Here is a 23,803-nt window from a genome sequence, read left to right as displayed (position 1 = left end):
AAAAATTACTTACAAACAAAAGATACATGAACCATTTTCTTGAGTTTTTTCTTCTTTTTTTGTGTCTTTCATTCACATCTCTTGCAAATATGAACCTAAAATACCAACCACAAAATTATATAAGAAAACAATAATCTAGATCACAAATAAATCATATCCCGCCCGTAGGGCGGGCCGACTCTAGTAGTAAATAAATACATCCACATGTTAACTGGTAAAAAGAGGTTACTTCCTTTCCAAGCATCCCTAGGTGCTACCTTGGAAGAGTTATATGAAAATGAATATAATATATGGGTAGTGTTGGTGTTTCTTCAACGTTCAAAATATCTGTTTCACGCTTCGTAATAATTATCTAACTAAAAAAAGGTTTTGGGGTTTATTAGGAACTTGGAAATTTGAATAGAGCATGCATGCATCCTCAGGCTTTGTCTGGCTCCTAATTAATCAAGAGGAGGAACTACTAGGATCTAGTAAGAACTACTGGAGTGTACAATGGTAAAAGAGAAGACATACATGGTTAGCAAAATAAGGTGCTAAAGGAGTGGTCCCCGTTTGTTTGGAGACTTGAGAACACCTTCATTGCTACCTCAAGCCCGTTGGGTAATCACTTGGATCTCACGTCACCACTCTATCCTTCACAGAAGAGGAAGACTATTATTATTAAGAATGGGGAATATAGGAGATAAGGAGTGCTTGCTACTTAATTAACTGGCTTAGTCTATGACCAAATTGATTGATGAAAGACCTTCTTGTACTTTGGTGGAAAATCGTTTGGAGCAAAGGTGGCATTCTAAGGTATAATGTCTTAGAGCACCCACAACCATAGCCCTTAACAGAAAATCCTTAACAACACTTTTTAGAATATTTTATTATTTTTTCTTTTTTGTCCGAATTAAAAAAAACAAAAAAAAAATTGGCCAATCGCGGGCTTCCACGCGGCAGTGGAGCCCGCGCACAGTGAAGAGATTATCAGAAGTGAGATCCGTAAATAAGGACTGGAAGAGTCAATTGTAGCACAATCCTTAATAAAATGAGGGACCCACTAAATATTTTAATATTATTTTGTTAAGAATTTTGGCATAAAATCCGCTGTTGCGGGTGGTCTTAGTGTTGGCTGCTCGTCCTTAATATATTTCCTACTAACCAAGTAGTACCACCTAGTGGCGAGGATTGACATGTAGCACAACGTAAACTCGTCTATCCTGAATTTGATTTTAACTGAAACAAAATTACTGCTATTTAGTCAAATTGAATTTGAGATTCGTCAAATGCATTTTACATCTTAGTCCAATAACAGATAATATATATATATACCTTGGCATTAGCGGGAAGACATTTGGCTCGGGTCAATGCGAGAAACCTATCCAAATTGCACCCAATCTATCGCCAACCTCCATCCTAAAGATTAAACTCCAGCAAAAAAAAATTTTCAGTTGGGTGTTTTAGTTTTACTTCCTAACATTTGTTGTACTAATCAAATCCAAAAGATAATTGTTTTTTCCATCACTTTGTATATTACAATAAATCTTGAAAATTGATCCTCGCGGGATTAGATTTATAGCGGTTTTAGGATCCTTCCATCTTAAAAAAAAAAAGCCTTCCTTCCATCTTCCAAGTAACTCGTAAAATCTTATGCGTCTTATCTATTTGTTTGTTCTATATTGCTTCAGTTTTCTCTCATTATTCATACATTTTTCTTTTTCTTGTGTGCTTTGATTATTTCCAAAAGACTCTCTGTGTTGCTTCTTGATCTCGCGAATTCATTCATAAGAATAGTTTATCGTTAGTTGCTTACAAACACAAGAGCTTCTGTCAAATTTCATGTTCTAGTAATCTAGTGAGAAACATATAAAATATAATGAAACGTATCATTCTTGATCAGAAGCATCCTTAAGTAACCCCTTGAATATCAGAATAGGTCGCATCAAATATATCAAGAGGGTAACCACTTTATTCATATTATTTTGGCATCGAACATAGACGTTGTCTGGTAATGGTTAAAAAAGTTAACTGTCATAAATTAACCATGCTCCATGCATAACATATGTGTATCTATGCATGCATGCATAACGATCCCAAGAATCAGAGTAACAAAATTTTGAAATAGTATTTCATGAAAGCAATCATGTTTATATATTTTAATATTTCAACCAAAAATCATGTTATATATATATAATTATTCATTATCTAATAGATGCATATGTATTGGTCAAAAAGACTTCTATTTAAGCAAATTAAATAAATTATATAGTTTTTTTTTTGAAACTGAAATTATATAGTTTTTTTCAACTAAATAAATTATATAGTTATCCGAACCAGGATAATAATAACCTGGTATTGTTTTAAAACCTAAATTAAACTTTTGTTTATTAAAAAACTTTTGTTTATTCAGAGATCAGTAACGATTTTTTTATTAAATAATATAGTAAAATAAAAGGAAACAGAACTAACGATTTTTTTATTGGATGTGAATAATAACGTGCCTTTTGTTCAAAAAGATAGATTTGTTAAGAAGAGAGATCACTATCCACATCAAGTAAATTCCTAGCAAAAATAAAAAGGATGAAAGAAAAGGAAACCATAACAAACAAATGATTTTGCAGCAGAATAATACAAGATGTGATAACGATTATCTTATAAGATAGGAAAGATTTTCATGTTATTACTTTGTAAAAAAGTTCAAAAAATAAAGGAAGGATAAATAATCATAATCCTGTTAGAAATGAGTTTCAAAACCAATTTCATATTGGTTAATGATAAGGTAAGATGTTATAAATAGAGACGATGGTCGATCGCAAACCTCACAGAACACTTCCCAAAGAGCTTCTAAATCCAAACGCACTGTAAGACACTTAAGAGAAGATGTATGAATACAACGACATGTATGAATACAACGACGAAGATGGGGGGATTCAGTTTCAACCCTACGACGACGAACTCATCAACGAATATTTAATCCCCAAATTGGAAGGTAAACCGCGTAGAGAGATCACTATGAAGGATGTTTACTCAAAGGAGCCATGGTTGCTGGACCATCCCATGGGTTCGTTTTTCAAGAAGAACGAGTGGTACTACTTTGTGACAAGGACTCAACTCGCCAAAAAGAGCATTGGTTGTGGTCAGAATGTGAAACGGAAGATCACCCGAGACGACGATAGTGGGTCTTGGAGGGTTAATGGGAAAGAAGATATCACGGACAAGGAAACAAAGAAGACCATTGGTGAAAAGCAAACGTTAGCTTTTGTTAATAGCAAAGTAAATAACAAGAAGCAGAAGAGCGGAGACGGTACTTCTTGTAATGTATCACGAGACAGCGAGAGCTGGATTATGACAGAATATATGCTTCCGGAAGAAAAAGGTAAGTTTCATGAACTGGTCATCTGCAAGATTCATGTGATCAAGAATTCCAAGAAGAAGGATGATGATCATCATGAAGTTTGTACTTCTAGTAATCATCATCATTATGTGTCTGTTCTAGCTTCTTCTTTCTCTGATCAGCAGCTGCAACATCCGATCAATGAAGCTCAGCTTCATGAAGCGTCTACTTATCTTAATCATATTGACTCTTCTACCTCGGAGCAGCCGCCGATTAATATTGCTGATCGTGGAACTTTACTAGCTCCTTTCTTGGAGCAGCAGCCGATCAATATTGTTGATCATGCACCTTTACTAGCTCCTTTCTTGGAGCAGCAGCAGCCGATCAATATTTTTGATCATGGAACTTTTCTAACTCCTAATTACTTGGAGCAGCAGCCGATCAATATTTTTGATCATGGAACTTTTCTATCTCCTTACTTGGAGCAGCAGCCGATGAATATTTTTGATCATGGAACTTTTCTAACTCCTAATTACTTGGAGCAGCAGCAGCCGATCAATATTTTTTATCATGGAAGTTTTCTAACTCCTAATTACTTGGAGCAGCAGCCGATGAATTTGTATGATGAGTCTGTTCCAGCTTCTTTTTCCTTCGAGCAGCAGCCTAATAATGTTATATGCAAGATTCAAGAGAATAATAAGAAGGACGATTATGAAGCTTTTATTTCTCATCATTATGAGTTTCTTGCTGATTCCTTCGCAATGCAACAGCCGGTTAATGAAGCTCATCGCCATGTTGCGGAGATTCCGCTCATAGGATCAGAAAATAATGATCAAGTGTTTGAAAATTCTCGTCAAGTATCGGAAAAAGATGAACAACTTTACATTGATGCTCCTATTGAAGAAGAAGGACGAGAATGGTTCCAAGGATTTGTAAATGAGTTGAAGACGATGAATACTTCGAGTATGCCTATGGAAGAAGATGTTGACACTATGATGATTTACGATACGCCGTGGATTGACCAGGACTCACTTGATCAGTACGCTACTCTCCGCCCCCAAGAAAGGTCTGAGTCTGAGCAATGATCAAGATTTTAGATATTGTAGTGTAAAATTGCTTTGGTTAGAAGACATTGCATTTCAATTATCCAGTTGTTGTACGCTTGTTTTCATTATATAAAAAATACTCATTCTTCTTATATTTAGTTTTCGGTTGGTTGTGTCATGTGTGTAAAGGTTCGAGCCTTGGTTCAAGTCTCTTAGTTGATTTAAACTGAAGAAACAATAACTGAAATTCTGCCAACCAATTTATATCACTAAATACATTACATGTAAACCTGAAGGGAAGATGTTACTTCCTTTCCAAGCATCTCTTGGTGCTACTTTGGAAGAGTTATGCAAGTGAATATGATATACGAGTAGCGTGGATCTTTCTTCAACTTTGAAAAGAGCTGTGAATTGTGATCATTCAAGCTTTTTATAATACATTTTATTGATAAACAATTTCACGTACAGTTTCACGACGAAACTTTCTACGTATCAGTTGGATTGACAGATAATTCTACATGTACCACATCACTGTGCTAGAAGAAGTGGATGAAGTTGAGTCAGAGCATATGAGCTCTCTCAGCTTGACAAGGGGTGGGAGAGAGACAAAACCTCCTATCAAATTTCAAGACTTGGAATGGAAGACAATACAAGGGAAAGGTAAACGTGGCCGACGTGATCGTGGATTTTCTCATTAGCTACTCTCTTTCATTTCTTTGGTTCTTTCTAGTTTCGGCCTAATAGCATTTGGTTTGAAACTTATCTTATCATGAAATATGTTTCATGCAAACTTTACCAAACTCTAAGGTTTTGTAACCTTATCTTGTAATCGTTTATGTTTTTAATTGAAAGCCTTTAGTCAAAAAAAAAAAAACCACGATGAACGCACAACAGTACTTTGAAACTTTCAATAAAGTTATATTCTATAATCTGTGAGAATTTATATTCTCTGAAAAACAAATCCAGATCTTAAAAACGTATAAATTTGATGGTGCTTTCCACAGCTTCGTAATAACTAAAATAGAGGTTTCGGGACCAGGGGCGGATGCAGAGTGTGACGTACGGGGCATGTGCCCCCAACTAATTTTTTTTTCTTTAACAATTACTATAAAAGTATAGAAGTGCTCCCAACCTGAAATGGGGTGCTTATTTTTTTATTTTTTTATTTTTCTTTTCGCTGATTAAATTTTTTTTTAAAATCCACCAATAACGAACCGTCACGTGGTAGTGGGATCCGCGAACAGTTGAAAATCCTCCATAAAATCGCGCTGCTTATTTAGAAGCACCCCTATTTTCGAAAATGGTGGGATCCATCCATTATTTTATTCTTATTTTTTAAGCATCCTCCCCTAAGCCTCCATGGTTAAGGAACTTACCAATTGGAACAGAGCGTGCGTGCATGCATGCATCCTCAGGCTTCCAGCTTTGTCTCTGTATGGGCAGTTACGTGGGCCGAGAACGTCATTATTGGGCTAAAACCAAGCCTTTAAATTTAATTTTAACATAAAAAAAAATCAATAATTTAAGCTTCTCTACCGGATATAGAATATTAATAAAAGCATATCAGAGATGGTGACAGGCAGACAAATACGCAGTCGTTTAAACGTAATTTCCTCAAAATTCCAAAGAATTTTCTTTTCTCCACCTTGAATCTGTGAAAACTAAAAATAAAATAAAAAAATAATCAAAATCATTCTAAAAAAAGAGTTGTTGATTCGTCAAACGAACAACGTCTTCTCAGAATCCAAGGAGCGTCGTATGGTTTAAGCTTCTCTCGACTTCTCCCATCGATCTCTTCTTCCTCCTCCACCGGCTTCAAGTCGCCGGTGATTCCGATTGTACTTGATCTCCCGCTTCGTGATTCCAAGGTAACATTTTAGCTTCCTAATTCGTTAATAGATCCATCTTCTCGCCTGCTGATTTGATTTTTCCGAGTATTGATGTAGGAAGAGGCGTATGATCGGTAGCTATTCTGGATTTCCGGCGATTTGTGAAGAATAGTATTAATTTATAGGAAGCTTATCTCAGATTGAAGAGGAAAGATTGAGTTTTGAGATTGTTGGAGATTGCAAGTCATCTCATTTTGAGGTTTGCTTCAATCATTCATACGACTTTTTGTAGTCTGAGAAAGGTTTTATCTTAGGTCTCTTTTAGTTGGTTTTGTAATTGGAGTTTGTTGGAGATGGATGAAGAGGCTTCTTCTTGGATTAGGAGGACTAAGTTTTCTCAAACGGTTTCTCATCGTCTTGATTCCTCCAAGTTGTCCTCTCTCTCTTTTAAGTCTAGCCAAGAGAAGCTCCCCGGACTCAATACAACACCTTCCACAGTTGATTCTGAAGTGCAGATAAACCCTGTTACCAACAAGCAGAGGTCTGTTTCTCCCTCTCCTCAGACGCCTCTTCCTGAAGTCTTCAAGGAAGCTAAGTCTGAGCGTAAGAGATTCTCTACTCCGCATCCAAGAAGAGTGGACTCGGAGAAGGCAATGAAGCCCAAGTTCTCCCGTAAAGACACCTTTGAGAAGAGGAGATCGATCAGCTTGCAGTCCCCATCAGTTCCCATCAGAGATCTAAGCACTCTGAGAATCCAGGAGAGGGTGAAGACGCAGAGCAAGAAGGACAACACTGGATGGTCTAAGCTTTTGAGCAATGGTGGTCGTAAGGTTAGCGCTTCGGAAGCTGCGGAAGAGTACCGTGTTGATATGTCGAAGCTGTTACTTGGGCTTAAGTTTGCTCATGGGTTACATAGCAGGCTTTACCATGGGAAGTATGAAGATAGAGCTGTTGCTGTGAAGCTTATCACTGTCCCTGATGATGATGAGAATGGATGCTTGGGTGCTCGTTTAGAGAAACAGTTTACCAAGGAAGTCACCCTTTTGTCACGGTTGTCCCATCCTAATGTTATTAAGGTGATTCCACTATCTTCTTTATACCAGTATATGGTTTGTGCTTAATTGTAGTTTCTTGTTTTAAACAGTTTGTGGGAGCTTATAAAGATCATCCTGTATATTGTGTCCTCACTGAGTATTTACCTGAAGGATCCTTAAGGTCTTACCTGCACAAGCCAGAGAATAGGTCTCTTCCTCTGAAAAAGCTGATAGAGTTTGGTCTGGATATTGCAAGAGGAATGGAATATATTCATTCACGACATGTAGTTCATCGGGATTTAAAGCCAGAAAACGTATTGATCGACGAAGACTTTCAACTGAAGATTGCTGACTTTGGGATTGCATGCGAGGAGGAGTACTGTGATATGTTGGCTGATGATCCAGGGACTTATAGGTGGATGGCACCTGAAATGATAAAACGGAAACCTCATGGGAGAAAGGCTGATGTCTACAGCTTTGGACTTCTTTTATGGGAATTGGTAGCTGGAGCAACCCCGTATGAGGACATGAATCCTATTCAAGCTGCTTTTGCAGTAGTTGACAAGGTAAAACATTCTGCGTGTCTCCTGACTATCTGTCTAATGGTTTTATCTTGTTAAAGCCCTTTGTTGTTCAGTTGTTTCAACCATTTATAACCTGAAAAATGTTGATCTTTTGGTTCAGAACCTAAGACCAGTTATCCCGGGAGATTGTCCAGCAGCAATGAAGGCTCTGATAGAGCGTTGTTGGTCGGTTGCACCGGATAAGAGACCCGACTTCTGGCAGATAGTGAAAGTGCTTGAACAGTTCGAGGCTTCACTGGAACGTGAAGGGAACTTGAATCTGGCTTCAAACAAGATCTGCAAGGACCCTAGGAAAGGTCTGAAACATTGGATTCAGAAGCTTGGACCAGTCCACGGAGGCAGCAGCGGCATTGGTGGCTCGGCGGTCTTGCCTAAGCCTAAATTCGCTTGAGAGATGTGTAAGAGTCTCATTTTGTAAATTTTATATATAATATACAAAAGGGTTTTGTGTTGTGCTGTGTTGTCCTGTCCTGTCCTGTTTTTGTGGGTTGTGATGTGATCTTTCATCTCCTCTGGATATGTTGTGTAATGACAATCAAACAGGGGAATGGTTTGTAATTTGATGTTTATGGGATCCAATATACTAGTCAAGACTCTTCCCATCTATTTCAATCATTAATAATTTTATAAGAACAGATCTCTTCTTTTGCAAGTTGACACAAAATTATTGTAAATGAAAAAAAAATGTAAATTCCGATTTTCTCAAATCCTCATCCCTTATATATTAATTGAGGAACATTTGAAAAGATATAACCTCAATTTTGTATTAATTAAAAGAGGTCCCAATGCATAGGTGGCACTCAATTAGATAGTCAATTACATTCAATTGAAAAATAAGTAGGTCCACATTCGATTTGTATATGTTGTTAGATACATAAGTTGGTCAAACTATATGATATAATGATATGATATGATATTTTTTTTCCTTAAATAAAACTTACGGAATTACCATAAATGACTAATATATATATGACAATTAATGAGTTTAATAATAAAAATTTGATAACAATGTATATCTCCTTCATCATTTTTTGTTTAATTTTATATTATTAAAATAAATTAAACAATCAAATTAGCTATAAAAATAAAATTTAGATTTTTTCGTATATGTTATATTTTAAATTTTTAAAAACGACAATAAATGACTAAAACTATTAAAATTATTATGTTAAAAATTAATGATCAATGGTTTAACATTTTTATTATAAGAAGATACACATGATTTTAAAACCATATGAGTAAAAAATATCATTTAATAATAAATATATATATATATATATATTAAACACTATATACCATAAGATTACATAAATATTTTAATATTAAAACTTTCAATGAATTTTCAAGAACATTTATAAATTATAAACTTATTAAAGATTTCAGATTGAAAATTTTGTTATCGATGATTTAAATATTTTGTTATAAAACGATATGAACGATCATAGAACCGTATGATTATAAATTCTTATTTAATAAATAACTATACAAAATATACTATTTCTAGAAAAATAGGTTGGTCCATCTTAACTTATATTACACTTTTTATTAAACTAACTATCGAATTGATAAATAACGTACCAAAAAATGTTTTGCACTTTCCTTAAATAAAAGCTACGAAATTACCTAATATGATTAACGTATATGTGAAAATTAATTATAATGAATAATAAATATTTGATAACAATTTTTGTATCTTAGTTCTTTTTTTAATTTTATATTATTAAAATATATTTAAAAATCACATTAAATATATAATAAAAACATTTTTAATTTTTCTTATATGTTATATTTTGAATTTTTCAAAACGTCTATAAATTATTTGAAATTTGAAGATCCCCACTCTGAAAATTTTGTGATCAATAGATTTTTTTTTTTGTCATAATAAGTTACAAATGATCATAAAATTGTATTAATATGAACTTTTATTTAATATTATAAGAAGATACACATTATTTTAAAACCATATGAGTAAAAAATATTATTTAATAATAAAACATATATATATATATAGATTATACTATATACCATAAGATTACATAAATATTTTAATATTAATACTTTCAATGAATTTTCAAAAACATTTATAAATTATAAACTTATTAAAGATTTCACATTGAAAATTTTGTTATCGATGATTTAAATATTCAGTTATAAAATGATATGAATGATCATAGAACTGTATGATTATAAATTCTCATTTAATAAATGACTATATAAAACATACTATTCTTAGAAAAATAGGTTGGTCCATCTTGACTTACATTATATTTTTTATTAAACTAACTATCGAATTGATAAATAATCTACCAAATTTTTTTTTGCACTTTCCTTAATTAGAAGCTACGAAATTACCTAATATGATTAACGTATATATGAAAATTAATTATTATGAATAATAAATATTTGATAACAATTTTGGTATCTTAGTTCTTTTTTTTTTAATTTTATATTATTGAAAGATATTAAAAATCACATTAAATATATAATAAAAACATTTATATTTTTTCTTATATGTTATATTTGAATTTTTCAAAACGTCTATATATTATTAGAAATTTGAATATTCCCACTTTGAAAATTTTGTGATCAATAGATTATTTTTTTGTTATAATAAGTTACAAATGATTTATGAATTTTTATTTAATAAATATTCAAACTAAATAATATATATATATATATTCAAACTAAATAATATATATATATATATATATATATATATATATATATATATAAACACTAATGATTTAAAGCAACAAGATTGGATGATCAATTTAGTCGTCCAGTTGAAATCTTTCAAAAGTATGTGAAAGACTAAAGTCAAAGTAAATATGGATTTAGAATAGTAGTTATATTTTACTAACCAAATACCGAAAAAACCGAACCGAACCGAAACCAACCCGATATCCGGATTGAACACCCGTAATCCAAATGAAGCCAAACTATTGTTTCATTCTCCAAAATATAATAAAAATAATAACTTAATCCCGCGCAAGGCACGGGTCTTATCCTAGTATACATTAAAAAAGAAGTCACTTTAGTGATTTCTGCTGACATGGCATTAATATAGAGCTTCTCAGAAAAATTGTTATAATTCTATTGGTCAATTTTTTTGAATTTTATTTTTCATTTATTTTAATCAATCGCTTATGTAGACAAGCCCAAAACTATTGTCGATTTCGTTAAGCTCATATATAGCTAAGGGATAATAATTATCAATTTAGTTTAGCCTTGGGCAAGATTTAGAACTAAGACAAATATTAAAAACTTTCCTTATTATTCAAACAGTAAACTTACGCATGTTGATATCATATTAATTATATTTGCTTAGAAAATATTTTAATGTTTCTAATTAGTAGGGATGGGTGTTCGGGTACCCGTTCGGGTTTGGATCGGGTATTTTGGATTTTCGACTGTTTTGGTATAGAGGTGTAGAACCCATTCGGGTATTTCTGTACTTCGGGCCGGGTTCGGGTATTTTTAGTTCGGATTCGGTTATTTCAGATCGGGTTCGGATATTTAGATTTTGAAAAAAAATAATTAAAATTTTCATTTCTCAAGTTTCTTATATTTAAAAATATAATTTTCAGTTAACTAATTTTTTATTTTTAATAGATTGAATGGTTAATAGATTTGGATATAAAAATTTAAAACTAAAAAGGCATTAATTTAGTTATTTTTTAGAAAAATTTGGATGTAACTTTTTGTTAATTTTTTAAATAAAAAACTTGACATGCATTTTCGGATCGGGTTCGGGTGCCACTTCGGATATCGGGTAAAGTGCCCACCCCTACTAATTAGGTTGTTTGTTTTTAATAACTTACCTTTCTAATATGGATTACTTGCGCAAGTTGAAATCATTAAATATGCAAATAACTTATTGACAAAATTTGTTTTTAATAACTTACCTTTCTAATATGGATTACTTGCGCAAGTTGAAATCATTAAATATGCAAATCACTTATTCACAATATAGATTACTTGCGCAAGTTGAAATCATTAAATATTATCGATTTAGTTTACCCTTGGGCAAGATTTAGAATTAAGACAAATATTAAAAAATTTCCTTATTATTCAAACGGTAAACTTGCGCATGTTGATATCATATTTATTACATTGCTTACAAAATATTTTAATGTTTCTAATTAGGTTGTTTGTTTTTAATAACTTACCTTTCTATATGGATTACTTGCGCAAGTTAAAATCATATCATATGTAAATCATTTTTTGACAATACACATTTAATATCTTTCTTTAAACGATTTCATTATTTATTGTGCAAAATATTGTGCGTCATTAATATGAGAAATAAATCGACTGTATATATATAAGAGACACCCAAGGTCTTAGAATACAAACATTTTCTTTTCATTCTTTAAAATATTATTCACAAATCTTTCCTCTCATACTATTAAGGTATTACGACAATGATGCTTGTGTGCTAAGAAAAATGTGTTTAGACGCAAAGGCTCCTCATCTTTATCGACTCTGCCACCCACTTTGCCTTGGAAGTTCAATAAACATGTACAGCCTAATAAAGGACTAACCCGCCAAGGCAATGGGAACTCAGAAGAGCTACGTTGTGTCATTGCTGTTATTCGACAGTATGTTTTCTTAGCATATAAATCACCTTTATCTCCTCTATACTTCTATCTGTTAAAATTTTGTTATTACATGACAGTGGCGATCGAACTCCAAAACAGAAGGTGAAACTAAATGTTACAGAGGAGAAACTGTTAAACTTGATGCTGAAGTACAATGGTGGAAAGCCAAGAGCTGAGGTGCGAGAGGCTCCAGCTTTTCTGTCATCCATCTTTTATCAGAGCCTTGATTCATTTTATATATTTTTTTTTCTTTTTTGTAGACAAAACTAAAAAGTGCAGTCCAGTTGCAAGACCTATTAGATGCAACAAGAATGTTAGTTCCCCGTATAAGGTATAACCATGAACTCAACTCTTTGTGTCTTGTCTCCAAAAAGCATGTCTGATCTATCATTTCCATGTGTTGAATACTGGTAACGACAATATGGTCTTTCTTTTTTTATATGTAGACCAGGTCGTGAGAGTGATAGTGATCCAGAAGACCTTGAACATGCTGAGAAGCTTCGCCATATTGAAGAGGTTCCTTAGTACTTTCTCTTTTTTTGTTGAATATAGTCCGGGGAAAGTATTACATAGTATCATTTAGTAATACTATCTTATATCATTTTTTTTGTTGAATATACTATCTTATAAGTAAGCTAGCTTTATGCATTTTTTATTTAATTCATGAGGTTATTTTCAAAGCAGTCAAAAAACCTAGAAAATTAATAATCGAACCTGCTACCTTTTTTTATTAGACCGGATATTAGTTCCACCAATAATCGTGGTCAACTTACCAACATGGTGCATATATGTCAAATTGACAAATCTACGTTTAAGTAATCCAACCTGTAAGGGATTTAAATTTTTTTTGTGAATCTCGTGGACTGATCTATCGCAGATTGGGGTTCATAGGTGAAGTTTCAAGAAATTGTTATAATTTGATTGGTCGATTGTTTTTAATTTTTATTTATTTAATTTTGATCTAAAAATTTAAGATAAGTCTAAAATCATTTAACATCACTTGCCATATAATCTAACGAATACTACAAATAACAATTTATGGAAACTAATTCTCGAAATTATAGAAAGATTAATAATGTTTTATTTATTACTTTTAATATTTATAAACTACAAAATACAATGAACGAAATTTTATATAAGATAATTATAATAGTTTTATACTCTACTTGATGAATTATGTTCGAATATAACTATATAATCACTATTTTAAATATTACAAAATCCAAAAATGTTTATTAATATTATTTTTAAATTATTTATCGTTGTTTAAAGAATAAATTTATCATAATATTAAAATAATTTATAAAATGCTTACAAAATGCAAGGCAATGTTGCACTTTCAAGAGTTAAGTCGAGATCTGGATTAAAAATCCAAATAAAGAAGGGAAGCCGAAGACAAAAATGTTGTCTACAAACAAGTTTTTCAGAATATTTCGTAGTCACGGTACGTAATTTTAATCTACTTTTTTCTTCAAATACAAATTTTAAAATAAATAAACTGTTGCAATTATTTATTTTTTGTATTTGCTAGATGGATTGTGATGAATAAGGAGACCGATGACGGTATGTCAATTTAATATTATTTCATGTTCAATAAAATTTAGAAATTTATAAATCTATCAAATAATGTTAACCCGTCAAATTGCTTACAAAATTTATTTAATTTTTTGCAAGTTTCTAATTGAATTTGCTTTCTTTATCGAGAAATGTACTTCATAATTTATATTAGTTATGGATAATATTTTGATTTTTATTATATTTTCTTTTAATATGTCTACATAAATGTTTGTTTATTATTTATGGAAAAATAATATTATTCACCTAAAATAAAGAATTACGAAACATATACAATACAATTCTAATTAATGATAATATAAAATCTGTTACTTCTAAAACTATACACTATTTATTCTATTTTTTGAATGAAAGTATCTTCGTAAACACACAAAATATTTTGTGACGTTGCAATTATACATACACACAATATCTGCCTCTTCATACTGACGTTATTGTGTTCCCTCTCGTAAGGTACAGACCGAGAGAGAACACATGATGCGGGCCGGTCATGTTCTTATGCCCGCACAGCCGGTCACCTAGTCTTTATTATAAAGAATGCAAAAGAAAATCTTCTCTGCCACCGATGCATGATTCTCTCTATCATATGTTTTGCTCATCATTAATGATAGTACAAAGTTTTGACTTTCCTCTTCCGAGTCTCATATATATGAATGTATTCAATATATAAAAATCAAATAACAAACAAAGAAAAGAACTTACAGTCTTCATGTATGTATTTATATTCATCGTAGGTAAAACAAAGAAAAAAGAGTATGTTTTTACAAATTGGTGTCGTCAAGGAGAGAGTAACTCAGTGCTATTCTCATCGTCTATAATCTTCGGCAATGCATATCTGTCTGAATCACGACCAACGAAGCTATGTGTTGCTGAAGAAGACGAAGAAACAGAAGGGGAAGAAACGAGAATTGTCTCTTTCATATCTCTCCTTATACCCCACAGCTTCTCCACACATTCTTTCATAGCCGGGCGTGTACCTCTCGTTGGACCAACACATTCTCTAGCCAGTCTCAACATCTTCTCAGCCACTTCTATTGCAGCTCGGTTTCTCTTGAGCAATGGATCCATAACAAGAACAGTTTCACCGTCTTTGAGTCTACTCAATGCCTTCACAAAATTAAAAAAAAAACGAGTTATATCTCTTTGGTGTTAATCTTGGAAGTGTCTTATATCTATTTGCACTAGTTAAAAAGCATATGGTGACGTGCACTAGTATGGTATGTCTTTTAGGATCAGAAAGAATATTTTTTACAGAATAAGGATGTTTTCTTAAAAAGAAAAAGAAATCAAGTTTTGGAGCTAATATAAATACAAATGCAATGGATTGAAAATTTATTTACACATTATCAATATAAAATTTATTTACACATTATCAATATTTTTTATAGAATAAGGGTATTTGACTCAATTCGTTTGTTCCTTTAAGTTTCTTTACTTTGTTCAAGTTAGTTCGCGTTGAGACTTGAACTCTCGCGATGATGATACTGAAGAGAGAAAACGTTACTTACCCACTTAACCGTGAGGCGGTCTTTGCGTGGTCTCTTTAACTCAATGGGACGTCTTCCAGTGACAAGCTCTATAAGCAAAACACCAAAAGAGTAAACATCACTCTTGTCTGATAGCTGAAACGTCCTGAGGTAATCTGGATCAACATAGCCTGCAGATCCTTTGACCTGAGTTGATACATGAGTAGCACCTGGATCTTCAGAAACCAAACGAGCAAATCCAAAGTCTGCCACCTTGGCTCTTAGCTTCTCCGTGATGAGAATATTTGATGCTTTAATGTCTCTATGTATAACTGGAGTATCTGCATATAGATGATAGTTTCTTGTCACTAAAGTTACACTTCAAGATCGATACAAAAAAAAACAGAGAAGAGGTCAAAGTGTACCTGTATATGTGTGGAGATAGGTCAAAGCATGAGCTACATCAATAGCTATCTCAAGACGTTCTGCCATTTCAAGGCGGTTACCTCGTAAACCTGCGTTGAGACACTTCTTTAAGTTCAGATTATTCTATAAAAGGAAAGTACCTCTTGTAGCTTACCATCTAGATGTTCTCTTAGGTTTCCATTGCCAACGTATTCCACAACAATAACCTTTTCATCTTCATGTTCCAAGAATCCATACAGCTTTACTAAATTCATATGCTCGATCTTTGACAAAGTGTATATCTCATTCTTGAACTCTCGCAACCAGCTTCTTCCATAGTTGTTCTGCCACATAATTTTCAGTTTTAGATCTTTTCTTTTCTCTGAATAAGTATTCAAGATTTCAATCTCTCATACCTTTCTTGCACGTTTGATAGCAACAAAGGTTCCATCATCAAGCTTTCCTTTGAAAACAGTTCCAAAGCCGCCTTCTCCGATCTGATGAACGGTTGAAAATTTTGCAGTTGCTCTCTGAAGCTCCGCAAAAGAAAAGATTACTGGGCCATGGTGCCAACTCTTGCTAGAAGAAGAGTCTCTGCCAGGACTTTTGAATCTTGAACCAGAAAATCTATATTGACCTGAAACTTTTGACCCTCCATAAGAGCTTGGTGTAGAATAACCAGACCACCCTGACACTGCACAATATACAGAAACAAATCTCATCCATCAAAAGACATACATCACAAAGTGCTTTAAAGAGTTCAAAGCATGTTCTTGATTCAAGAAAACGATTTGATCAAACATCTACATATGCTTACATGTTGATTCTCTATCAAGGTTGCTGCAGTCTCCAGGATCAGATCGACATTCTCTAGGCTTTAGCTTTCTCTGTCCTGTGAAAATAAAAGCAAAGACTCCTACTACTTTCTTGGCTGCACGTTTGATAGCTCCGATGGTGGAGACATTCTTTACCTTGGCAACAGCTCCTGCATCACTCCAGTTATACTCAGAAACAGATTTTTGAGGCTTTCCATTTGGAGAGAGGAGAGGCGTTGGGGTTCTGCTCCTCATTGGTGTATGTCTAAGGAGACATGGTAATAGGAAAAAAGTGAATATTATTTCTTATGTCCATAAGTCCAAGAAAGAAAGTTTGTGGCAGTCATGTAAGTTTCTTTTTTCTTATGTTATATATAAAGATATGCGGTTGACAAAAAAAAAAAAATATATATATATATATATAAAAAAATATATGCGTGTTCATATAATATACGCATAATCATCCGGTTATTGTCTGATAACAGATAATATTAACATGTATATATATATAAGTGTTCTTTAATGTGTTGTAGACTGATTCAAAGAGCTTGATTGGTCTTTGCAAGTTTTCTGTTATTCTATTTTCATAGTCAATGGAAAATGCGCAGTGATTGATTTGCTGATTTTTTTTGTATACTTTTGACTTTTCCACACAAGAAGACTTGAAACTAGAAAATGACAAAGAGCAAAAAGTCACACAAACCTAAATCCTATAAACAAATTATCGAGAGAGTAAGAAGTAATAGGAGTAGCGGAATAAATAAATACCTCCATGTTAATTTGATGTAGAAGAAGACTTCATGTTGCATCTAAAGTATTTTTCTTTATTTATGAACATGAAGTGTTTACTAGTTACTTTAAATATATCCAATGGAGAATCAGAAGAGGAGACAAACTAAGATCTTCTATTTACAAAGCGGATATATCTTGTTTCTGTTTGTTACACAGGAAAAAAAAAGATGGTTCTATTTAAAGCTGCAAGTTGTCTACATGATCCACCAACAAGTCCAAAGTGGTGGATCGAGCTGGCAAGAAAGGTCCACATATATAGTTAGTGATGAATGATCATTCCATCGTGGAAAATATCTTAGCCACAAGTCATCTAAACGATTAGGAAAACCAACTCTCACTGGTCACTTCAAACGCTAGGTTGAAACGAAAAGGTGCACTATAAGAAAAAGAACTATGAATATTAGGACATAGTGATGTCATTTCAAAATAAAACGAGGTTGAAGGAAAGAAAGAAAGAAAGAATAAGAACTAAAGTTGGTCATTCTTTCCCCGCGATCGTGCTCGGTGCTCCGGCCGACGAACAAACAACCAGAAATGGGTTTATTTTTCATCCTATTGGGCCCGAATAACGAACGGCCTTGGCCTCACAAAAATACAGTTCTTCTTTGTTTATGAATTAATTAATTAAAATTAAATTGAATTTATTTGGATCGGTCTATCTTTGGGGGAAAAATTGGATCGGTCTATCATGGTTAGTAACTTAGTGTCTTATAAATCAGTTTAACTTATTTTCATATATTCATTTAGGTTTGTTTCAGAGTTGTTTATATACCAAAAATCAACTTATCAAATTTTCATATAGGTTTGGATTAGCATTGTAAAATTACACTTTCATCTAGCCATCTTTGTCCGTTGGTGGACGAAGTCGTCGGAAAATTCCAATACCTATCGGAAAGAAAGGGGCAAAGAAAAAACAGTACAATCACATTCAGACAAAATAATGGCTGGTGTATTTTTGGGACCTGCTGCTATGGTTTTATTGCTTAATAAAAGAACAAAACACACTCTTTGGGAACTTGTCGTAACTCCGAATCTCTATGTCACTCGTCGGTCGTTGCTACCCACACAAGTTTAGAGAAAATTACTCCCTTATATCTTAGGTAAACGCCACAAAATAGGATATTATCACGACTTCTTGTTCACTGTAAGCGAAAGTCTAGTTCATCTTTTCGTAAATGTTTCTATTTTTCAAATACAATGTTAGTTTTCTCTGGTTTCACAATTAATCATACAAATAATGACGATCCAATATATGAACAACACGCTTTATTAAAAAAAATTAAGGTCGTTAGCTTGAAAAAGGGTGTTGTTCAAACGTTACATCTTTCTGCACTAAACTATAACTCTTGTTGCTCTCATCTCTCTACATGAAAATCAACCACTAATTAAAACTCTAATACATCCAATTAAAAAATTACAAAAAGTTGACATTGAACTAATTTACTGATTCGAAGGGAATCCAAAGAAATGATGGAAGCAGCCAAATATTTACTCCCAAGGTAAAAAAAAACAAACAAGTACTCTATAGTGGCACACGTGTTTTCACCATTTAATAATTCTTAGGTCTATCCATTAAATTATTTTATAGATTTCACTAATTAAGGGTCTTTTATGTTCGTCCTACAAACGCAGAGGTCAGACCCATAATGGGATGCGTTTGTACACATGTTCCTTTGTTTCTCTCTGCCACAGTCATGTGACACAATTATACTATTTTCCTTTTCTCCATTTTTTTTATGTTCTTGCAAAACATAACAATAACATTAACTTCACTAACTTATTTTTTAAAACAAAAATTAATTCCAAATGTGGAACAAGAATCCTAGAACGATCTAGCTTCTCAAACTGGTGGAGATTTTACAACAATAGTTTAGAAAATTCCGAACACTCCATTTCAGATTGTACACGTCAATATTACTTTCACTTAGAACAAGTGTTATAGCAACCAAAATATGTCTTGCCTCTTTGAACTTTTTTTTGAAGTATGTTGAGAAATCTGACAATTGTGCTGGCGTAGACATCCTTTTCACCACATTCACTAACATAACTTAGGTGCATATGGTGAAAATGATGTCTACACCAGCCAGCACAATTAATATAACAAATTTTACACATTTTTTTTTGTATTTAGCATAAAAGTATGTATGCAACAACATATTAATTTACTTAATCTCTTCATTAAATTTTGTAAACATCATTTTATCAAAGGAAAACATTACTAAATAAATGATAAAACTAAGCTTTTTTGAGAAAGAAAAATAAGCTACTTCATGGATTGAATAAATAAATAAAATACTATTTTCATTAAAACTTAAAATGCTCATAAGAATTATATTTTGGAAGAAAGAAAAAGTTATATACATGACAATGACAAAGTTATTTGATTGAAATTTTTTAAAGTAAATAATGTACGAAATAAACATAAATACGCACTAACACATTAAAAATAGAAATAAGCTATTTCATTTAATATAAATGAAGAAAAAGGGTTTAAGTTAAGACAAGGGAAAGGGGTTGTTCAATAGTGTTGACAACGCCACACTCTCTCTCTCTCTCCAAAAATGGCACTGACAACCCATTCGACTCCACTCTCTTCCATTCACTGAAACCACTCCTAAGCCATCATGACCCACCACCAATCCCAGCGCCGTCGCCGTCGTCACTCCGCCGTCTGTAACCGTCATCCCACTTCCAAACCCACCACTGGCTTCTGCGCCACCTGTCTCCGCGAACGCCTCTCCACCATCGAAGCTCTCTCTTCCGATCAAGCCCCTGAGCTCCGCCGCGCTCGCTCTCACTCCGTCCGTGACGCATCCGCCGCAGATTTATACCAGCCACGACGCAGATCGTGTGACGACGGCTCTCTCCACGACCGAGACGACGAAGAAGAGAGGCTAGGGAGCTCGATTCGGATTCCAGATTTGAAAGAGGAGGAAGAAGAAGATGAAGGTAGAGCGAGTATGAGGCTCCTTGAAGAAGAAGAAGAAGACGGAGAGAAGAAGACGATGAAGGAGTTTATAGATCTCGAATCAAGAACTCGCCAAATCAAGAAGAGCAACGACAAAGAGCCCTCCTCCTCCTCATTCACATCTGTCTTCACCAGAACGCTTAAGAAACTCTCTCTCAAACAACATCCCAAGAACTCCCAAAACGGCGACGTTTACTCTAAAACAGCTCTTGGCCGTCGCTCATGTGATGTTGATCCTAGATTATCTCTCGACGCAGGGCGAGTCTCTTTCGAGGAGCATAGAGCGTCATGGGACGGATGCTTGATCGGGAAGACGTATCCAAAGCTGGTACCTTTATCATCCGTGACTGAAGACGCTAAAGCCTCGCCGGAGAAGGAGGAGAAGAAGCCAGGCGGGACAGCTCAGACGAGGGATTACTACTTGGATTCGCGGCGGAGAAGAAGCTTTGATCGGTCATCGAGGCATGGGTTGGTTGATGTTGAGGAAGTCAAAGCTAAGTTGTCACCTGAGAGTGTTGGTTTGTTTCATGGAGCTAAGTTGCTTGTTACTGAGAGGGAACTTAGAGATTCTAATTGGTATTCCATCAAAAACTACAAACCGGAGAGCTTAGAGTTAGCTTCTAAAGGTGGCCTAGGTTGTGTTGCTGGTGGTGGTGAGGTGAAGCAGGATGGTTTCGGTTTGAAGAAGGCTGGAAAGAAATGGGGGAAAGGATGGAATCTTTGGGGGTTGATTCAGAGGAAAGCTGATACAGAAGTTAAAACCGAGCAAAGTTTGAAACTTGGAGGAAATGCAATGGAGGGTTCTTTTGCTGAGTCTCTCTTGAAGCTTAGGAGAGTGGCTAAAGGAGAAAGCAACGGTGATGTTAGCGAGAAACTCTTGAGAAGTTACAGCGTTAGTGCAAGGAAGTCTTGTGATGGTGGCATGTTTCATGGTGCTTCTATTGTTAACGGCGTTGAAGGTGGAAGAAGCTCTTGTGATGGTCTGTTCCATGGCTCTATCGCTGGTGGTGCTGAGGCTGGAAGGAGAAGCTTGTGCGAAGATAAACAGAATCATCTTCTTCAGAGAGACGCCAAGCTTGGTGGTACTTACTCGCCGGATAGCCTCAGAAACGGTATGGTTAGATTCTACTTGACGCCTTTGAAGAGCCATGTGACAAGCAACTCTGGGAAAAGTAGGCTGATGAATTAGTCTGATGATCTGTGATGGATAATTATATTTGATTGTACTGTGTTGTAATTAGCCATTACCAATGTATGTTTACTTTTTATCCCATTACTCTATAGATAATATGCTTATCTTTGTTCTATCTACTTTCTATGTGTGATCAAAGTTCTCAAAGTTTAATACTATGGTGATTTTGTTGAAAGATTGATTTTTTTTTAGATATTGGCTCTGATCATCCAACGAGATCATACTAGGCCTAAGCATCCTCTTAGGGTATAGATACTATCCACTCGGATATAGGTTTTTTCGGATTTTGAAAAATGGTTCGGTTTGGATATTACAAAAAACTGGGCCAGATTCGAGTCAAATCCTTCCGGATCCGGGTGGGTTCGGATTTTATCCAAACTATTTGATTCGGTTCGGATATTTTATATCGAAATTACTCAAACTTATCTAAAATACCTTAACAGTTAACACCCAAAAATACTCAATTTATATAACTTAAATTAATTATTTTTTTTGTCTAAAAGTAATCATATATATAATGTTATTTGAGTATTTTTATCCAAAACATTTATTTTTATCTATAAATACCTAAAATAACTAATATATTTGATTTATAATTTTAATTTTAGGTATTAATACTATTATAAATATAATTTAAAATAATATTATATATATATTTATATGTTTTGATATGTTCGGATACTCATCCAGTTTTCGGTACGGGTCAGGTTCGGTTTCGGATTTCAGGTTTTTAAAAATCGTCTCATTCGGATATTTAGCCAGGATCTGACCGGGTCGGATACCTATTTTTCGAGTCGGTTCGGGTAAATACTTTGGGTACGGATATTATGCCCAACTCTAGTCATGACCTTATTCCTCATCCCCGATCACAGTTTCTGAGCCTCTTTGTCAAACTTCTTCTTCTCTATTTCTTTCCGATAATTATCTGCTTCACTTTCGGATTCGACAATCCTTTTAGGACCAATCATTGTGCCGACCATTCCTCCCTTTGCAACAAAATCCTCCATGGCATCTGTATGGCCTGGATAAGGAAACTCACGCCGTTCGTACAAATGAGCCAATTCTCTCTCCTCCTTTTGTCTCGGCTTCAACGTCCACCACCCTAAAGGAGAAGTTTCGTTGTACAACCACGCTGTGCCAAAGATTGTGTAGGTTCATAGCAATGCTTTACCAACTTGTTTACAAAAGAACATATCGTCACGCCCTAGTCCAACCTTCTTAAGGTATTTGTCGGCATCCATTGACTTCAAGGCCTCTATTCATGTCACACACACAAAAATAACAAGAAGAGTCAAAATGAGCTTACATTAAACTGATTCTGCGCCATCTTCTCCGAGCTAGCTACGAGTACGACCAAGCGTCTGTAGTATGATCAGTGAGCTTAGCCAGACTACACAGAAAGCTCAGCAAACCCTGTCGTTCTAGATATATAGGCCCAGTCAACTTTGTTTCGGGCCATACTATTATTTACTATCATTGACTGACAAACGTTTACGAAATTATTGGACGTTGCGGCCTTGCGGGTTTGTTTAGTAGTATTGCCAATAGGATGTCGTTTCTATGATGTTCTAGGCTATTGTTTACTCCCTCCCTTACATCAATCACACTATGTTTAAAAAAAAAAGTATTTCAAAAAGATACTATTTTCAATTCATTTTTATGAAATAATAATAGTTAACTATAGATTTTTAAAATATTGATTATATTTATTAAATGACAATTCTTTCAAATAGCTATTTTAAAATTTTCGTCACAAAAATAGCCCTTAAAAATAACTAAAATAGCCTATTTTTATTTTGAACTTTTTAATTTTTATTTTTTTATTTTTTAAAATTTGAAACTCTATCCCTAAAATCTCACCCCTTAACTTTAAACCCTAAGTCTAGATTGGTTAAATCTAGGGTAAAAACACATTTTTATCATTTAATAAAGTTTATTTTGGTCATTTTCTTCATTGAGAGCTATTTTTGTGACAAAAACTTTCTTAACAAAATGTTACCTAGGGAATTTCTGTTTATTAAACTTTTATTGATTTCAAATTATGAAAAATAAATAATCACAAAACATTATGCATTTATAACTAGAATTTAATATGTTTTATTAATATGTTTAAAAATTTTAAAACATATTCCCTCCGTTCCTATAAGATCTATGTTTTAGAAGAAAAAAATTGTTTCAAA

At 33.7% G+C, this 23,803-nt stretch overlaps 4 protein-coding genes across 5 annotated transcripts; 2 read left to right on the top strand and 2 right to left on the bottom strand.

The window, feature by feature from the left end:
* The first annotated feature begins 5,979 nt into the window (after nt 1-5,979).
* Nucleotides 5,980-8,444, top strand: LOC106420477 (serine/threonine/tyrosine-protein kinase HT1-like). Its single transcript, XM_013861317.3, has 4 exons — nt 5,980-6,230; nt 6,309-7,267; nt 7,336-7,791; nt 7,910-8,444. The coding sequence occupies exons 2-4, from the start codon at nt 6,545-6,547 to the stop codon at nt 8,198-8,200; spliced, it is 1,470 nt and encodes a 489-aa protein (XP_013716771.1). The 5' UTR covers nt 5,980-6,230; nt 6,309-6,544; the 3' UTR covers nt 8,201-8,444.
* Nucleotides 8,445-14,631: 6,187 nt separating this feature from the next.
* Nucleotides 14,632-17,610, bottom strand: LOC106420241 (calmodulin-binding receptor-like cytoplasmic kinase 1). Of its 2 annotated transcripts, XM_013861098.3 has the most exons (8): nt 17,440-17,605; nt 16,674-16,936; nt 16,273-16,550; nt 16,032-16,200; nt 15,877-15,966; nt 15,682-15,792; nt 15,494-15,561; nt 14,632-15,092 (listed from the first exon to the last, which is right to left on the bottom strand). In XM_013861098.3, exons 1-8 carry the CDS (start codon nt 17,478-17,480, stop codon nt 14,763-14,765), a joined length of 1,350 nt encoding a protein of 449 aa, XP_013716552.2. In that variant the 5' UTR covers nt 17,481-17,605; the 3' UTR covers nt 14,632-14,762. The 2 variants fall into 2 exon arrangements, with proteins under 2 accessions (XP_013716552.2, XP_013716551.2); XM_013861097.3 differs by having other exon boundaries at nt 15,494-15,792; nt 17,440-17,610.
* Nucleotides 17,611-19,946: 2,336 nt separating this feature from the next.
* On the top strand, nt 19,947-21,798 carry LOC106420521 (protein OCTOPUS-like). Its single transcript, XM_013861365.3, has one exon. It carries the CDS (start codon nt 20,088-20,090, stop codon nt 21,618-21,620), a length of 1,533 nt encoding a protein of 510 aa, XP_013716819.3. The 5' UTR covers nt 19,947-20,087; the 3' UTR covers nt 21,621-21,798.
* A 691-nt stretch (nt 21,799-22,489) lies between these two features.
* On the bottom strand, nt 22,490-22,864 carry LOC106420328. The gene is made up of 2 exons (XM_013861185.1): nt 22,807-22,864; nt 22,490-22,755 (listed from the first exon to the last, which is right to left on the bottom strand). The coding sequence occupies exons 1-2, from the start codon at nt 22,862-22,864 to the stop codon at nt 22,490-22,492; spliced, it is 324 nt and encodes a 107-aa protein (XP_013716639.1).
* Between the last annotated feature and the right edge of the window lie 939 nt (nt 22,865-23,803).

This window comes from Brassica napus, chromosome A10 (genome assembly GCF_020379485.1).
Source record: "Brassica napus cultivar Da-Ae chromosome A10, Da-Ae, whole genome shotgun sequence".
NCBI classification, from domain to species: Eukaryota; Viridiplantae; Streptophyta; class Magnoliopsida; order Brassicales; family Brassicaceae; genus Brassica; species Brassica napus.
Note: the sequence above shows the minus strand (reverse complement) of the source record. Positions and strands in the feature narration are given on the sequence as shown.

Coding starts and splice junctions, on each gene's coding strand:
- LOC106420477 (XM_013861317.3), top strand. CDS start 6,545: ATGGATGAAGAGGCTTCTTCTTGGATTAGGAGGACTAAGTTTTCTCAA. Junction 7,268..7,335: donor CCCATCCTAATGTTATTAAG/GTGATTCCACTA, acceptor TGTTTTAAACAG/TTTGTGGGAGCTTATAAAGA. Junction 7,792..7,909: donor CTTTTGCAGTAGTTGACAAG/GTAAAACATTCT, acceptor CTTTTGGTTCAG/AACCTAAGACCAGTTATCCC.
- LOC106420241 (XM_013861097.3), bottom strand. CDS start 17,480: ATGCAACATGAAGTCTTCTTCTACATCAAATTAACATGGAG. Junction 16,551..16,673: donor CCTTGATAGAGAATCAACAT/GTAAGCATATGT, acceptor TATATTGTGCAG/TGTCAGGGTGGTCTGGTTAT. Junction 15,093..15,493: donor ACCGCCTCACGGTTAAGTGG/GTAAGTAACGTT, acceptor AATTTTGTGAAG/GCATTGAGTAGACTCAAAGA.
- LOC106420521 (XM_013861365.3), top strand. CDS start 20,088: ATGACCCACCACCAATCCCAGCGCCGTCGCCGTCGTCACTCCGCCGTC.
- LOC106420328 (XM_013861185.1), bottom strand. CDS start 22,864: ATGGATGCCGACAAATACCTTAAGAAGGTTGGACTAGGGCGTGACGAT. Junction 22,756..22,806: donor GCGTGACGATATGTTCTTTT/GTAAACAAGTTG, acceptor TCTTTGGCACAG/CGTGGTTGTACAACGAAACT.